The sequence below is a fragment of the Microcebus murinus genome, chromosome 2 (assembly GCF_040939455.1).
Source record: "Microcebus murinus isolate Inina chromosome 2, M.murinus_Inina_mat1.0, whole genome shotgun sequence".
Classification (NCBI taxonomy): domain Eukaryota; kingdom Metazoa; phylum Chordata; class Mammalia; order Primates; family Cheirogaleidae; genus Microcebus; species Microcebus murinus.
In genome coordinates, this window is record NC_134105.1 from 31,378,277 (window position 1) to 31,397,326 (window position 19,050).

Genomic DNA, 19,050 nt, shown 5'->3' on the forward strand with positions numbered 1-19,050 from the left:
TCTTCTGATGATTTGAAAGTTCACCTTCTGTTTTTGGTCATTTGGTGGTTGTATTTTAAGAGTTTTCTTTAATTTCTTCCAGTATTTTTAGTTATTCTAAGTAAGAGGGTTGTTACAAAGTTCTAATCTGCCATAACTCAAGAAGCAGAAGACACTGTATGTTCTGTGGCTAACATGTGTTTTTACAACATAATTTAGCTCATGAGGGATTAGCAAATGGGGGAATGATATAATTATAATGTGGAGGTTTATATACAATTTTTCCCAGCACGTGAATGATTTGGACTACCAGCAAGCCTCAGAGTCTGTCCATGAATCCTGTTCATCCCATGTTCTTCCTCTGGGCTCAGTTCAGCCACATGTTTTGCTTTGGAAGTGTTTATTGCACAGATATCCCCAATCTTGTGCATTTTGCATTTGTTTCCATAACTCTTCAATCTCAACTCCTTTTTTTAAAAAGATGAAATTTCTTCTATTTACTTCAGAATTCCTTTATTTTTTAGGAATTTGACATAGCTCTTTAAATGTACCAATATAATTATTGGGATTGTCAATGGTTTTTATAGCACAACTGCAGTTACTCAAAGCAAAGGCTCTGAGTGGCTTATCCCAACATATTTTTTCAATATGCCTTATTATTTTCAGTGAGCAATTTTGCAAAATATATGTTTGGATTTTTTTTTCTTTTAGGAGCACATATGTCTACCACATATTACAATATAATCAAAGGATATATTTTGAAAGTAGACCTAATACAATTTGATGGTTGATTTAATGTTGGGTGGGAGTAAGGAAGAGAAGTCACTATTGACCCAAACTTTTTTGGCCTGAGCAGTTAGAATATTGGAGTTTCCAACTGCTCAGAGGGAGGAGATTATAGGAGACCCAATTTGGGAGAGACAGTAAAGGATTTGCTTTTGGACATGTAAATTTTGATGTATGTATTAGATAGCCAAGTGGAAAAGTCAAGTAGGCAATTGTGTATATGTCTGGAATGCAATGCATGCTGGAGATAGAAATTTGTAAGTCATCAGCATATAGCTAATACTTAAAGCCTTGGGGCTGGGCGTGATGGCTCACACCTGTAATCCTAGCATTTTGGGAGGCCGCGGTGGGTGGATCTTTTGAGCTCAGGAGTTCAAGACTAGCCTGAGCAAGAGTGAGACCCGTCTCTACTATAAATAGAAAGAAATTAATTGGCCAACTAATATATATAGAAAAAATTAGCTGGGCATGGTGGCGAATGCCTGTAGTCCAGCTAGTCAGGAGGCTGAGGCAGGAGGATAGCTTGAGCCCAGGAGATTGAGGTTGCTGTGAGCTAGGCTGATGTGATGGCACTCACTCTAGCCTAGGCAACAAAGTGAGACTCTGTCTCAAAAAACAAAACAAAACAAAACAAAAAACCATAGGACCTGAGTCTCTAATGAATTTCCTAGGTAGATAACATTTTATATGTGTTGTCACAATTCACTACTGGAGAGTCATCCTATGTGACTCCCCTGGGAGAGGACTCTTGGAAGCTTGTCCCTGGTTTCTTCTAGACTTTGCCCCATGAATCTTTTCCCTTTGCGGATTTTGCTTTATATCCTTTTGCTGTAGTAATTCTTAGCTGCATGAGCATACACTGAGTCCTAATGAATCCTCTTGGCAAATCACCAAACCTGAGAGTGATCTTGGAGGCCCCTGACACTCATACCATGGAGTACTATTAATACTATTTGATAGTAAAAGAAATGAAGTGCTTATACCTGCTACATGGATAAATATCAAAAACATGCTAAGTGAAAGAAGTCAGTTGCAAAAGATCATCTGTTGTTCCATATAATGATTCCATTTATGTAAAATGTACATAAAAGGTAAATCCATAGAGATATAAAGTAGATTAATATAGCTGGGCATGGTGAAATGGGCCTGCAGTCCCAACTCAGCTACCTAGGAGGCTGAGTGGGAGGATCATGTAAGCCCAGGAGTTTGAGACTGGCTTGGGCACCTATCTCTCTGGGAAAAAATAAAAAAGAAGAAGGAAACAAAAGGAAAGTAGATTAGTGCTAGGGCTAGGGATGAGAATGGGGATTGCCTAGATGGGTGTGAGTTTTCTTTATGTGGTGGTGGAAATGTCTTAAAATTAAATTGTGGTGGCTGCACACCTGTAAATATACTAAAAATCACTGAATTTACCCTTAAAATGGGTGAATTTTATGGTATTTAATTGTACCTTCATTAAGCTATTAAAAATATTATAAGACCTGGGAGAAATAAATACATTAGGTGGAAATCTCAGATGCCCTTAAGAGCTCCACCCTCTGGTATATACATACATTTTTTCAGTTAGTCAATCAAATACAATCTAGATATCGCTGTGAAGAGATTTTACCAAAGTAATTATGATCCCAAATCAGTTGACTTTAAGGAAGGGAGATCATCCTTCATGAACCTGTTTTAATCAGGTGAGCTCTTAAAAGGGTCTGGGCTTTTCCTGGAAAAAAAGATTTGAAGTGTGAGAAGGATTTAACATGAGGGAAATTCTTCATTGCTAACTTTGAAGATGGAGAAGAACATGTGGCAAAGAATGTGGGTGGCCTCCAAGAACCCAGAGAGACCTCCAGCTGACAGCAAGGAAACAGGGACCTCAGTCTTACACCTCAAGGACTGAATTCAGCCAACAACCTGAATCAGCTTGGAAGTCGGTTCTTACACAGAGCCTCCAGAGAGAAACAGACTGGGCAAACCCTGATTTCAGCCTTGGGAGACTCTGATCAGAGAACCCAGCCTCACCATGCATGCCTGGACTTCTTTTTTTTTTTTTTTTTGAATTTTTTATTTTGTATTATTTTATTTTTTAATTTTCTCTCTCTCTCTTTTAATTTTTTTTATTCTTTATCAGACTTAAACCTAAGCCATGCCTGGACTTCTGACCTACGGAACTGTGAGCTAATAGATGGATGCTGTTTTAAGATACTAAGTTTGTGGTAGTTATGTAACATTAGAAAATTACAATATGTAAGAGCATAAATGAAACAAGATTTGCCATTAGTTGATAATTATTAAAAGCTAGGTGATGGATACAGGTGTTCCCATAATTCTGTTCTATCTACTTTTAAATATGTTTGAAATTTTCCATAAGTATAAAAGTTTTTACAAAATATCTAAACAAATAGAAAGTAAAACTGTCAATATAGCAGAGAGGTCCCCCCAAATTATAATCAAATACAGTTTTAGAAATGTTATTAGTTTAAGAGGAATAATGGAAAGCTACAATTATCAAATATCTTCATGAATGTGGAAGAAACTAACCTGGCAGTACAAGTTAATGAATTTAGTAGTCTGTGATATTGTTTAAATTTGACATACAATATATTTGATTATATGTATTATTCTAAAAATAGGTTGTTTTTTTTTTTTTTTTTTTTTTTTGAGACAGAGTCTCACTTTGTTGCCTAGGCTAGAGTGAGTGCCATGGCGTCAGCCTAGCTCACAGCAACCTCAAACTCCTGGGCTCAAGCGATCCTTCTGTCTCAGCCTCCCAAGTAGCTGGGACTACAGGCATGAGCCACCATGCCCAGCTAATTTTTTCTATATATATTAGTTGGCCAATTAGTTTCTTTCTATTTATAGTAGAGACGGGGTCTCGCTCTTGCTCAGGCTGGTTTCGAACTCCCGACCTCGAGCAATCCACCCGCCTTGGCCTCCCAGAGAGCTAGGATTACAGGCTTGAGCCACCGCGCCCGGCCTGGTTGTTTTTTTTAAAAAGTGGAAATTAAATCAAATGTTTTCAGGACACCTGAAGTACCTCCTCAGAACTTTAAAGTTCATAGAATACAATTAGAAAGTCCCTGGCTTACATCAGAAATTCTGAACTTTCTTTTGTAGCAAACAAGGCCTCTTTGGTTGGGCTCCTGACTATCTATCCAGGTCATATCCCACACGTTTTCTAATTCTTTGTGCTGTAGACTCAAGCAGTCTGAGACTGCATGTAGTTCCAAGAACATGCAGGGTTCTCTGCTACCTCCTCTCCTTTGTTCTGTCCTACCTCCTCTCTTTTATTCATGCTATTCCCTGTTTCTGGGAAATCCTTTCCACCTGCCATGACTTTACTCTTTCTCCTCCTACAATAGAGAAATACATTGGAAAACTATTCTTTTAGTAAAACGGAAGCTATTCTCCTCTCTCTGGCACAGTGTAAACAGACCTAGGTTCATATCACAACAACACGTTACTACTTGTGTGACATTGAGCAAGTTGCTTAACTTTTTGGAGCCTTGCTTATATAATCTATAAGTGGGGAATATTAATACCTATTTTGCAGATTTGTTATGATGATTAATATATCTTCTACTAGTAGCCGCTGCCACTGATAGCAGTATTAATATCGCTATAGTTAGGAATACAATTTTAGGTGACTCTTATAGATTATACTGGGATTTACTCCATAGAACTGCATGTTATGGACATAGTAATAAAACATGCACAGTTGTGCTGATGTACTAACTCTGTGAGGAATGATCTCTTATAAAATTCATCTTAGTCTTACTTCTAGGAGGTTCTTCATTCTGACAATATAGGAGACCTATCAGTAATATCACTGGTGATGAGGAGAAGGCCACAGGAAGCAAAGAGATAAAACATGGATTAGAGAACCCAAATCCAATCAACTCTAATGTCCCATGTCTTCCTAAATATTATTCTGCCATCCTCATACATTTCTTGGATAGTACCAAAAGCTATTCCCTGAACTTTTATTATTTTGATATTTCTAGCAGCTATCAACAAAATTCTTTTTTTTGAGACAGAGTCGCTCTCTTACCTGGGCTAGAGTGCCAAAATTCTAAATATTATTGATTACAGGAATTAATTTTCATTTTTTCTGAGTATAATTTCTTTTTACTAAACTTGTAGTGCCATGCTTAAAAATCTTCTAGCTGTTCCTCCTGTTTATAATGGTCCAAACTCTTCGTCATGGAATCTGATAGGAGAAACAGGGAAAGACAATTACAAGATTAGATAACTAGGGATAGGGATGAATATAGGATGTAATAGGAACACTAAGAGGGAAGTCTAGAAAAACTTCGTGGAGGAGCTGGCATTGATGCAGAAACTTAAAGGACAGTTATCCAGATGGAAGAAAGTGTTCTAAACAGAGTCATTTGAAATTTGATTATTACACTAATTATTTTCTTCTTACACAAATATTTTCTTTTTTAGATTCTGCACTTGAGAAGGCTCAACTAGAAATTGAGAAATTGAAAGAAAATTTAATAAAGCTGAAAGAAAATGGTAATTCATTCTAGTATATATAATTATTAATAACAAATTAAAAATAATATTTTAAGCCGGGCGCCGTGGCTCACGCCTGTAATCCTTAGCCGGGCATGGTGGTGCATGCCTGTAGTCCCAGCTACTTGGGAGGCTGAGGCAGCAGGATTGCTTGAGCCCAGGAGTTTGAGGTTGCTGTGAGCTAGGCTGACGCCACGGCACTCACTCTAGCCTGGGCAACAAGCGAGACTCTGTCTCAAAAAAAAAAATAATAATAATAATAATATTTTACACTTTGGGAGGCCGAGACAGGCAGATCACTCAAGATCAGGAGTTCAAAACCAGCCTGAGCAAGAGTGAGACCCTGTCTCTACTAAAAATAGAAAGAAATTAATTGGTCAACTAAAAATATATAGAAAAAATTAGCCATGCATGGTGGCGCATGCCTATAGGCCCAGCTACTCGGGAGACTGAGGCAGAAGGATTGCTTGAGCCCAGGAGTTTGAGGTTGCTGTGAGCTAGGCTGACGCCACGGCACTCTAGTCAGGGCAAAAGAGTGAGACTCTGTCTTAAAAAAAAAAAAAAAAGCCCAACTCATTGTTCTGGTATGAGAAATATAGAACTTTCTGTTCTGTTTCATTAGATTAATAGAATATTCCAGGACTGGACTTGAGAGTCTAATGGTTGTCCTATGCAGAGAGCCACATATGCAGAGACATGGTAGGATGGAGAATTGTAACTTCCTTAGTTTTAGAGTTAATGCCCCCAAAACTAAAACTTTGATCCATTTGAGTAAACTGTTTTTCTGTTTTAGATGCAATTGACCTACAGAAAGCAAAGGAACATAATCAGAGACTGGATGAGGAAATTCTGGCTTTAAGAAATCGGGTTCGATCGCTTGACTCAGAAAAAAAGGTGCTTGGCGAAATGGTAAGTTTAGTTTGTTCTTAGAATTTATTTAAATGTGTATGCAGCCGGGCGCTGTGGCTCACGCCTGTAATCCTAGCTCTTGGGAGGCCGAGGCGGGCGGATTGCTCAAGGTCAGGAGTTCAAAACCAGCCTGAGCAAGAGCGAGACCCCATCTCTACTATAAATAGAAAGAAATTAATTGGCCAACTGATATATATATAAAAAAATTAGCCGGGCATGGTGGCGCATGCCTGTAGTCCCAGCTACCCGGGAGGCTGAGGCAGAAGGATCACTCGAGCCCAGGAGTTTGAGGTTGCTGTGAGCTAGGCTGACGCCATGGCACTCACTCTAGCCTGGGCAACAAAGCGAGACTCTGTCTCAAAAAAAAAAAAAAAAAAAAAAAAAAAAAAAAAAAAAAAAAGTGTATGCAGTAACAACCAGCAGCTTGAGCAACATAGATATTCATCAACTAAGTTAGTCATTAGTGAGGATTGGTGGCTATAACACCTCAAGTAGATGCTGTACTTTGACCTGGATGCATTCTGTCAGTACTTGTTTTATACGTTTTAACTACCTATGTCAAACAGTAACATTGCTATTGTGTAAATCTAGAATCTTTTATTTTCAATAAGGATTTAGATAATAGTTTACAGTCAACATATTGACCAAATAGAAAATATTACTCTATTATATTGGATAAGTTTGAGATTATTAATACTAAACCCTTAGTTGTGTTCTATTTTTTAACCATTTCTTCTTAACAATTTATTGATTTTTTAAATATATACTTCCAAGTTTGGGGTATATTATATGTCTCTTCAATTTTAGTTTATATTCATTGAACAGTCATATCTCTAGTGTCCAATAAAATGCCTGGCATAATATTAGGTGCACAAGAAATGTTTTTGCCATGATGAACCATTAAGATGGTTACCGTCGGTATATGTATACCATGGAGTTCTACTCAACCAGAAAAAACAGTGGTGATATAGCACCTCTTGTATTATCCTGGAAAGAGCTGGAGCACATTCTACTAAGTATGCCAAGAATGGAAAAATAAGCACCACATGTACTCACCATCAAATTGGTATTAACTGATCAACACTTAAGTGCACATATATAATAACATTCATCGGGTGTCAGGCAGGTTGAGGGGGAGAAGGAGATGGGTATATATATGCACCTAATGAGTGCAGTGTGCACCATCTGGGGGATGGACAAGCTTGAAGCTCTGACTTGGATGGGGCAAGGGCAATATATGTAACCTAAGCATTTGTACCCCCATAATATGCTGAAATAAAAAAATTAAAAAAAATATTACCTCAAAGAGTGCCAAGTTTTTATCAAAATATTCATCTCCTTCTTCATAATTTGATTTATTGAGATAAGCATTTCGAGCTTTCTTATGCCCATCATCTGGAAAAAAAAGTAAACCCAGTTAATTTCTCATTGGTATTGAAGAAACATCAGCACCAAATAACTACATGTTTATTCTATATTAATATAACCCATTTTCATATTCAAATTTAATCATAGAGTAGAACTCAATCAGCATTGCTTGGAGAATTTAACCCTCTCTCCAGCAGGAGCAAAAACAAATCTTTATGAAGTAAATGTGGCCCAGACTCCACCACTATACAATATATCTATAATATATACATGTAACAGAATTCAACTTGTATACACTAAATCTATTATAAATAAATAAATAACATTAAAGAAGGAGAAGGGTAAACAAACAAACAAAAAAAGTAAACATGAGTCATTCCATTCCTTACCAAGACAAAGACTTTGGGAGATACTATTCTTTTATAATTCCAGCCTACAGAAACCATACTCTTAAAGTTATCCAAACCTAGGAGGAAAAAAATAGAATATTTACTGAGTGTCTACTTAGTATATAATACTGTACTAGACATGGGCTACTCTACACACTGCTGCTGCTGCTAACATTAGTAAAAGCTCTCTGCCTCCAGAGCTGTCCAACCCTTTGTAAATTACATTAGGTCATTTAATCAAGTATTATTTTTTTTTATTTTTTATTTTTTTTTTTGAGACAGAGTCTCACTTTGTTGTCCAGGCTAGAGTGAGTGCCGTGGCGTCAGCCTAGCTCACAGCAACCTCAAACTCCTGGGCTCGAGTGATCCTTCTGCCTCAGCCTCCCGAGTAGCTGGGACTACAGGCATGCGCCACCATGCCCGGCTAATTTTTTTTTTTTTTTATATATATCAGTTGGCCAATTAATTTCTTTCTGTTTATAGTAGAGACGGGGTCTCGCTCTTGCTCAGGCTGGTTTCGAACTCCTGACCTTGAGCAATCCGCCCGCCTCGGCCTCCCAAGAGCTAGGATTACAGGCGTGAGCCACCTCGCCCGGCCAAGTATTATTTTTATACAAACTCTTCCATTGTTTTTTTATGTTAAAAGAGGCACCCAACAGGAATTTGGTGAACAAAATATTAAGGAAAAAAAAAAAAAAGACTGGGTCCCTAAGATAGCAGAGTTTGTGTTATTTGAGCAATTCCTTGATTTTATTTCTTTATTATGTAAAAACTATATAAACTATACATAGTATAAACTATATATATACTATATAGTATATACTATATATATATAGTATACATATATATAGTATATACTATACATAGTATAAACTATACATAGTCTGGTAGGGGACAAGAGAGAAATAAAAAGTTATATAAATGCTACTAAAAACTAAGATTTTTAATACTGAGGAAAAACATAACCAATATAAAAACTAGAGGAAAAAACCACACAATTTTAAATATACAAGATGGGCCTGGGAAATAGCCAAAAAACTGTCAGAATTACTGAGTTATATCAAAGGACACAAGAGCCAACCTGAAGAGGTTCCCAATGGCCAAAAATGGGATAATATGAGCACTAAAAATAAATAATGCAGTTGAAATGCAAATACATGAAATACCCAAAATGGTATTTTTAAAAATTAGTCAACTTTTGCAGGGTTGTTAAGGAAACAACACAAAACTCTGAAAAACAACAAATGAAAAAAATCAAGCAATTATCCCATTTTTCTTATGCCAACTGTATTTCAGGGTAACCAATACTTAAAAGAAAATTTTTTCTTTAAAGAAGCATTCTAATTTATTAATGACAGATGGAATGATAGAATTAGGGAAGAAACACATCAATTAGCAACACTTAATGAAATAATAAATCTAGGCAATTATCATCAATGGTTGTTAAAACCATGAGGTGAAAGACCAAGGCACAACCTATTATAATGGATGGATCAGGGTGATCTGGAACCCTCCGACCAACCTAAACATTATAAAAAATGGGACAACACAATCTCTTGCCATAATACAATGAAATATAACCTATGATGTATTCTTATCAAAAGAATGGAAACTGAATCTAATCAAGCCTCTAAATCTAACTACTAGATCACAGAAAACACAAAGGAAGACCATGCGAAACATCACCACAAGAATATAATCACCACACAGAATGTAAAACAATCTGATTTCTTCAACAATTAAAAGGGAGAAACTAAGGTGAACTTTTATAGATAAAACAGACTTAAAGAGACATAACAAGGCTGATGTGGTGGCTCATGTCTGTAATCCCAACACTTTGGGAGACCAAGCAGGGAAGGATTGCTTGAGATCAGGAAATTGAGATCAGCCTGGGCAACATATCAAGACTCCTTTTCTAGAAGGAAAAAAAATTAAGTGGGGGCTTGAAAACAAATTTGCAACACTGTTGAAGCTGGGTGATGAGTTCATGGAGGTTCATTATACTATTCTAACTTTTCTGTACCTTTGATATTTTCCATAATAAAAGTTATAAAAAGAAAAAAAAAGATGGCTACTGTCAAAACAATAGAAAATAACAAATGTTAATGAGGATGTGGAAATATTGGAACCCTTGTGCATTGCAGGTGGGAATGTAAGATAGTGCAGCCACTGTGGAAAGCAGTATAGCAGTTCCTCAAAAAGTTAAATATAGAATTACCCTATGATCTGACAATTCCACTTCCGGGTATATTCCCCAAAGAACTGAAAGCAGGGACTCAAACATACAGTTGTACACCCATGTTCATAGCAGCATTATTCATAATAGCCAAAAGCAACTTAAGTGTCCATTGACAGATGAATGGATAAACAAAATGTGGTATATACATACTATGGAATATTATTCAGCCTTAAAAAGGAAGGAAATTTTTAGATGTTACAACATGGATAAACCTTGAAGACATTATTCTAAATGAAATAAGCCAGTTAAAAAAGGACTAATAGTATATGATTCCACTTATATGAAGTACCTAGAATAGTCAAAATCTTGAGACAGAAAGTTGAACGGTGGTTTTCAGGAGCTGGGGGGAGAAAGTAATGGGAATCATTGTTTAATAGGTATAGAGTTTCAGTGCAAGATGAAAAGAGTTCTGGAGATGGATGGTGGTGAAGGTAGTGCAATATTGTGCTAAATGATGCTTAATGCCACTGAACTGTACATTTAAATTTTGTATTATTATATTTTACCACAGTAAAAATGCAATCAAAAAAAGAATGAACAAATGAAGATTGTTCATGTTGTCTTCGTCTTTGTAAATTTATATAATAAATACTTTTATATGTTTTATTTAATGCATGTATGTGTGAAAAAGTTTAGGGTAGGGTACATCATAAGCAGTGTTATTTCTAGAAAGGGAAGAAGGATTGTGAAAAGAAGGAAAATATCACTTTTTTCTTTATATACCTATGTGTTGTTAAAGTTTTACAGGGAGAATATATTCATGTATTTGCTTGGATATTTAAAAAATAGGCCAGATGTGGTGGCTAAAAGCTGTAATCCCAGCACTGTGGGAGGCCAAGGTGGGAGGATCACTTGAAGCCAGGTGTTCAAAGACCATCCTGGGCAACAGTGAGACCCCCATCTTTGCAAAAAAAAAATAAAATAGTTGGGCATGGTGGTGTGTGCCTGTAGTGTTAGCTACTCGGGAGGCTAAAGGATTGCTTGAGCCTGGGAGTTTGAGGTTGCCATGAGCTGTGCTTGCACCACTGCAGTCCATCTGGGTAACAGAGCGAGACACTTTCTCTAAAAAAAAAAAAAAATTTTTAATATTTTTATTTATTTTCATTCTATTTGTCCTCCAATGATTTTCCTTTTCTTCTTGAGTAATTTTTTTTTTATTTATTTCAGCATATTATGGGAGTACAAATATGGGGGGAGTGAGGGCATGGACAATATAAAAAAATTTTTTTAATGAAAGCAATAATGTATCTAAGAAAAATGGAAAAGTCTACAAGATGCTTACTTTTGTATTTAAGGTTGAAAGACTTAAAGGAGAGATGCATGAATCTCAAGAGAATAAGCAACTTGGAAACCACTCTCCCGAAAGAACTGTAGATGCTAAACAAAGAGTACAGGTATTTTAAAGTTCTGTTCTGCTGATTTCTAATTTTTAAGGGAATTGCATTTTTACAGAGTATATTAGAACAATTGGTACTAATCATTTGCTATTCTCTTCTTATTGGGCAATTTCTATTGCTCAGCTAATTAAAGTGGAAGAAGAAATTGAGATACAGAGGATGTTTCTGTTCTTTCCCACAGAAAAAATTAATTTGAAGAATGTAGTAGATTGTTTCTTTGAAGAAAAAGAATTATGAATATATAACCAATTTGAGCATTTTAAATCATCAAATAGAGTTGATTTATAGAATCAACCAGTGGTATTTGGATGGGTAGTTGGAACCATGCTAAATGTAATACAATATCATAGAGAACTAATAAAATGTAGGCCCCAGTGTGTTTAGTATCTAGTATCATCAGCATGATCAGCCTCTGAAGTAGTAGGCAAAGCAATCAAACCCAGGACAGACTGATATAAATGCCAATGTATATCTACTACATAGTGGTGGTATCTCATTGTGGTTTTAATTTGCCTTTGATGGTGTCTAATGACAGTGAATATGTTTTGATGTGCTCATTGGCCATTTGTATATGTTCTTTTGTGAAGCATCTATTCAAAACTTTTGCTTATTTTTAATTGGATGGTAGGTATTCTTTATATTAAGTAGAGTTCTTTATATATTTTGAATACCAGTCATTTGTTAGATATATGTATTATAAATATTTTCTCCTAGTCTATGCCATGTATTTTCATTTTCTTAACAGTATTTTATAAAGAATAGAGGTTTTAAAATTTTGATGGAGGCCAATTCGTCAATGTTTTCTTTCATAATTTTGTGGTAGAACACAAAATACCTATCTAAGAAATCTTTGTCTACCCTGAAGTCACAAAATATGTTTCTTATCCTTTCTTCTAAAGATTTTATAGTTTTAGCTTCTATATTTAAGTTTATGATCTATTGCGGATAATTTTCATATATTCTGTGAGGTAAGGGTTGAAGTTCATTCATTTCCAAATATATATCCAGTTATTCCAGAACCATTTGTTGAAAAGAGTTATTTCCTTATTGAATTATGTTGGCACCTTTATTAAAAATCAATTATGTGAGGCCGGGCGCGGTGGCTCACGCCTGTAATCCTAGCACTCTGGGAGGCCAAGGTGGGCGGATTGCTCAAGGTCAGGAGTTCGAAACCACCCTGAGCAAGAGCGAGACCCCGTCTCTACTATAAATAGAAAGAAATTAATTGGCCAACTAATATATATAGAAAAAATTAGCCAGGCATGGTGGTGCATGCCTGTAGTCCCAGCTACTCGGGAGGCTGAGGCAGAAGGATTGCTTGAGCCCAGGAGTTTGAGGTTGCTGTGAGCTAGGCTGACGCCATAGCACTCACTCTAGCCTGGGCAACAAAGTGAGACTCTGTCTCAAAAAAAAAAAAAAAAAAAATCAATTATGTGGGTCTACTTCTGGACTTTCCATTAATCTGTATGTTTGTTCGTAGGACTATCTATGTTATAGCTTTGTTGTAAGTCTTGAAATCAGCAAGTGTAACACCTCCAACTTTGTAGGTTTTTTTCTTTCAAAGTTGTTTTGGCTATTCTAGGTCCTTTGCATTTACATATACATTTTAGAATAAGCTTGTCAGTTTTCATATACATGCCTGCTAGGTTTTTGATTGGGATGGCATAGAATCTGCAGATCAATTTAGGGAGAATTTACATTTTAACAATATTGAGCAGCCGGACATGTTGGCTCATGCCTGTAATCCTAGCACTCTGGGAGGCCTAGGCGGGTGGATCGCTCAAGGTCAGGAGTTCAAACCCAGCCTGAGCAAAAGCGAGACCCTGGCTTTACTAAAAATAGAAAGAAATGAATTGGCCAACTAAAAATACATATAAAAAATATTAGCTGGGCATGGTGGCACATGCCTGTAGTCCAAGCTACTCGGGAGGCTGAAGCAGGAGGATCACTTGAGCCCAGGAGTTTGAGGTTGCTGTGAGCTAGGCTGAGGCCACAGCACTCTAGCCAGGACAACAGAGTGAGACTCTGTCTCAAAAAAAAACAAAACAAAAAAATCAATATTGAGCTCTCTAATTCATGAACATTGTACATCTTTCTATTTACTGTGTTTCCCCCAAAATAAGACAGGGTCTTATATTTATTTTTCCTCAAGAAGACACCCTAGGGCTTATTTTCAGGGGATGTGTTATTTCCCCTCAAAGCCTCAGCTTGCAGCATGCACAGGATGGCCAGGACCTGACAGGGGAAGCGGACCTTTTTGGTGGGGCTGCCCGCACCTTTCCGGTCACCTCTGGGATAGTAGCTATCACGATGGGGCAGATGAGAAGGGCTCCTCCTCTTCTTTACCGCTTTACAATGAAATGCATGGGTTGTGTAGATACGCTGTGTAGCCACGCCCATCACTAGGTCTTATTTTCAGGGTAGGGCCTATATTTCACAAATGCCTAGAAATCTTGCTAGGGCTTATGGGTAGGTCTTAATTTGGAGGAAACACGGTATTTGGGTCTTCTTTAATTTATCTCAGCAATGTTTTGTATCTTTTAGTGCACAGATATTACACATTTTTAATTAAATTTGTTCTTTTTAAAAATCAAAATATGATTTATATACCATAAAATTTACATACCCCTTTTTTTTTTTTTGAGACAGAGTCTCGCTTTGTTGCCCAGGCTAGAGTGAGTGCTGTGGCATCAGCCTAGCTCACAGCAACCTCAATCTCCAGGGCTCAAGCAATCCTCCTGCTTCAGCCTCCCTAGTAGCTGGGACTACAGGCATGTGCCACGATGCCCGGCTAATTTTTTGTATATATATTAGTTGGCCAATTAATTTCTTTCTATTTATAGTAGAGACGGGGTCTCACTCTTGCTCAACCTAAAGCGAATTTCGAACTCCTGGCCTCAAGCGATTCGCCCGCCTTGGCCTCTCAGAGTGCTAGGATTACAAGTGTAATCCTAGCCACTGCGCTCAGCCGTACATACCCTTTTAAAGTGTACAATTCAGTGGTTTTTAGTATATTCACAATGCTATGTAATTATTACCACTATGTAATTCCAGAATATTTTCATCTTTCCAAAAAGAAACTCTATATTCATTAGTATTCATTCCCCATTTCTCTCTCTCCCCACCCCCTGGCAGCCACTAAACTACTTTTGTCTCTATGAATTTGTCTATCCTGCACGTTTTACAGGATAAGGCAATAAATGGAACCATACACTATGTGGCCTTTTGTCTCTAGCTTCCTTCAATTAGTATAATGTTTTCAAAGTTCATCCATATTGTAGCATGAATCAGTACTTTATCCCTTTCTATAGCTGAAGAGTTTTATTGTATGGATGTATATTATATTTTGTTTATTTATTCATCAATTAGACATTTGGTAGTTTCCATTTTGTGGATATTGTGAATATTATTCCATGAATATTTGTGTACAAGTTGTGTGGACATGTTTTCATTTCTCTGGGGAATGTACATAACAGTGGAATTGCAGGATCATATGTTAACTCTACATTTCACGTTTTAAGGAACTGCCAGACTGTTTTCCAATACAGAGGTACCATTTTACATTCCTATCAGCAGTGTATAAGGGTTGCAATTCTTTACATATCATGACCAACACTTGTTATTTCTATCTTCTTTATTATAGCCATCCCAGTGGGTGTGAAGTGGTATCTCAATATGGTTTTGATTTGCATTTCTTGAATGACTAATGATATTGAGCATCTATCTTTTTCATTTGCTTATTGGCCATTTATATATCTTCTTTGGAAAATGTTCATTCAAATCCTTTGCCAATTTTTTTTATTTTCTAATCACAGCTTTATTGAGATATAATTCAAATACCTACTAAAGTGTTTAATTCAGTGGCTTTTAGTGTATTCACAGAATTGTGCAACCATTAACACAATCAATTTTAATACATCTTATCACCCCATTAATAAGCATTCCCATTTCTCTCTCTAACCCCACCACAGTCCTAGGCAACCACTAATCTACTTGCTGTCTCTATCAATTTCCTTATTCTGGATATTTCACATAATTGGAATCATACAATAAGCAGTCTTTTGTGTTTGGCCTCTTTCCCTTAGCATAACGTCTTCAAGGTTCCTCCATGTCATAGCATGTATCAGTACTACATTCCTTTTTTTTTTTTTTTTTTTTTTGTGAGACGGAGTCTCACTTTGTTGCCCAGGCTAGAGTGAGTGCCATGGCATCAGCCTAGCTCACAGCAACCTCAAACTCCTGGGCTCAAGCAATCCTGCTGCCTCAGCCTCCCGAGTAGCTGGGACTACAGGCATGCGCCACCATGCCCGGCTAATTTTGTATATATATATATCAGTTGGCCGATTAATTTGTTTCTATTTATAGTAGAGACGGGGTCTCGCTCTTGCTCAGGCTGGTTTTGAACTCCTGACCTGGAACAATCCGGCCTCCCAGAGAGCTAGGATTACAGGCGTGAGCCACCGCGCCCGGCCTACATTCCTTTTAATTGCCAAACAATATGTCACTGAATGGATATACCATATTTTGTTTTTCCATTTATCAATTGATGGACATTTGAGTTGTTTGCCAATTTTTAATGTAGTTATCTGTCCTTTTATTGTTGAGTTGCAGGAGCTCTTTATGTATTTTGTATATTAGTCTTTATTTGGGGTTGAATTGTGCCCCCCCCAAATATGTTGAAGTCCTAACCCCCAGGGCCTGTGAGTATTACATTATTTGGAAATAGGTTCTTTGCAGATGATGTAATCAAGTTAAGATGAGGTCATTAGAGGGCACCCTAATCCAATATGACTGGTGCAATTATGACAAGAAGAAATGCCATGTGAAGACAGAGGCAGTGACTGGAGTGATACAGCTGCAAACCAAGGAACACCAAGAATCGATAGCTACCACCAGAAGCTAGGTAGAAGAGAAAAAAGGATTCTGCCCATAGTCTCAGAGGGTATATGACCCTGTTAACACCTTGATTTCAGATTTCTAGGCTTCAGAACTTGTATGCGAACAAATTTTTATTGTTTTAAGCCACCAAGTTTGTGGGACTTTCTTAGGGTCGTCCTGGAAAACTAATACAGATTTTGTTATGAAAGTAGGGTGCTTATGTAACAGATATCTAAAAAACGTGGAAATGACTTTGAAATTGGATAATGTATAGAGGCTGGAAGAATTTTGAGGCACTTGATATAAAATGCCTAGATTGCTTTGAAGAGATTGTTGGTAGAAATATGAAATTTTGGAGGGCCAAGGGCAGAATGCTATGGTTTCCCTCCAAAATTTCCCTCCAGAATGGTGTTCCCTCCAAAATTAATGTTGAAACATAATCCCCAATGCAACAGTATTAAGAGATGTGGTCTTTGCCCTCATGAATGGGATTAGCACCCTTATAAAAGGGCTTAATGTTGAAGAGAGACTATGTGAGCACACAGCATTTGTCCCCTCCACCCCGCCCCCCCCCAGGCCGCATCAAAAAAGTGTCATCTTGAGAGTAAAGTCCTCATAGGACACCAAAGCTGCTGGCACCTTGATCTTAAACTTCCAAGCCTCTAGAAACATAAGAAATAAATTTGTATAGTTTATAAATTATCCAGTCTATGATATTTTGTTATAGCAGCACAAATAGACTAAGATGCCCCCTGCCCCCAGTGTCTGGCAACCACCATTCTACTTTGTGCTTTTATGATTTCGACTGCTCTAGGTACTTCACGTAAGTGGAATCATGAACTATTTATCTTTTTGTGACTGGCTTATTTCATTTAGAATAATGTCTTCAAGGTTCATCTGTGTGGTAGCATGTGTCAAGATTTCCTTTGTTCTTAAGGTGGAGTATTATTCCATTGCATGTATATACCACAATTTGCTCATCCATTCAATTCAACCCATAATTAAGACTAATATGCAAAATACATTGAGAGCTTCTGCAGCTCTCTATGGAATTCAGTGGACACTGGGTTGCTTTCACATTTTACCTAGTGTGAATAATGAGTATACAAATATATGTTAAGTCACTGCTTTCAATTCTTTTGGGCATATATATCCAGAATTAGAACTATCAGATCTTATGGTAATTCTATGTTTATTTTTTTTAGGAACTGCCATACTGTTCTCCACAAGGGTTATATCATTTTACATTTCTACCAGTCATGTAGAAGGGTACCAGTTTCTCCACATCATCACCAACATTTGTTTGTTTTCTGGTTTTTGTGGGGTTTTTTGATAGTAGTCATCCTAAGTGTGTGAGATGGTAGTATGGTTTGGATGTGGTTTGTTCCCGCCAAAACTCATTTTAAAATTAGATCCTCAATGTGGTAGTATTGGGAGGTGTGGCCTAGTGGGAGGTGTTTGGGTAATAGAGGTGGATCCTTCACGTATAGATTAATGCTCTCCCACGGGGGTGAGTGAGTTCTTGCTTTCAAAAGACTCAATTAATTCCCTTGAGAGTGGGTTGTTTAAAAGAAACCTGACTTCTCAGTTTCTCTCTATCTTGCTTCCTGTCTTGCCATGTGATCTCTTTGCACATGCCTGCCCCCCCTTCCATTTTTCACCATGAGTTGAAGCATGAGGCCCTCACCAGATGCAGCGACCTAATCCTGAAATTGCCAGCCAACAGAATCATGAGCAAAATAAACCTCTTTTCTTTATAAATTACTCAGCCTCAGGTATTCTGTTATAACAACACAAAATGGACTAATGCAGGTAGTATCTCATTGTGGTTTTGCTTTGAATTTCCATAATAATCAGTGATGTTAACATTTTTTTCAGCTGTTTAGTGACCATATGTATATTTTCTTTGGAGAAATGTCTATTTAAGTCCTTTGAATCAGGGTTTTTGTTGTTGTTATACGTTTTAGGAATTATCTATATATTCTGGATATTAATATCTATTAGCATGTATATGATTTGCAAATATTTCCTTTTTTTGTAGGTTTACATTTTACTATTGATGTTGTTATTTTGATGCTCAAAGGTTTTAATTTTCATAAAGTTCAATTTTTATTTTTTATTTTTTTGTTGCTTGTGTCTTTGGTGTCATATCCAAGAAATCATTGCCAAATCCATTGTCATGAAGATTTTCTCCTAAGTGTTCTTCTAAATAATTTTATAATTTTAGCTTTTTTGTCTTTTTTTATCCATTTTGAGTTAATTTTTATGTATAATGTAATGTAAGAGTACAACTTAATTTTTTTCATGCAAATGCTCCATTTTCCCAGCACCATTTGCTGGGAAGACTTTCTTTACCTATTCATTGGTCTTGGCACTCTTGTTGGAAAATATTTGACCGTATATGCAAGGGTTTATTTCTGGGCTGTCTTTTCTATGCTGTTGTTCTATATATCTGTCTTTATGCCAATACCACACTGTTTTGATTGCTGTTACTTTGCAGTAAGTTTTGAAATTAGGAAGTGTGAGTTCTCCAACTTTGTTCTTTGTTTTCAATATTGTTTTGGCTATTCAGGGTTCCTTCAGGTTTCATATGAAT

At 36.9% G+C, this 19,050-nt stretch overlaps 1 protein-coding gene across 4 annotated transcripts in view; it reads left to right on the forward strand.

The window, feature by feature from the left end:
• Positions 1-19,050, forward strand: part of CCDC30 (coiled-coil domain containing 30) — a 137,505-nt gene that overhangs the window by 13,721 nt on the left and 104,734 nt on the right. For 2 of the 4 annotated variants that reach the window (XM_075997203.1, XM_075997201.1), the window contains exons 4-6: positions 5,203-5,274; positions 6,068-6,183; positions 11,475-11,573. In XM_075997203.1, coding sequence (XP_075853318.1) covers positions 5,203-5,274; positions 6,068-6,183; positions 11,475-11,573 — 287 coding nt within the window. Of the gene's footprint in view, positions 1-5,202; positions 5,275-6,067; positions 6,184-11,474; positions 11,574-19,050 lie in introns of those variants that run through there. The other 2 variants (XM_075997205.1, XM_075997216.1) reach the window with 2 other exon arrangements.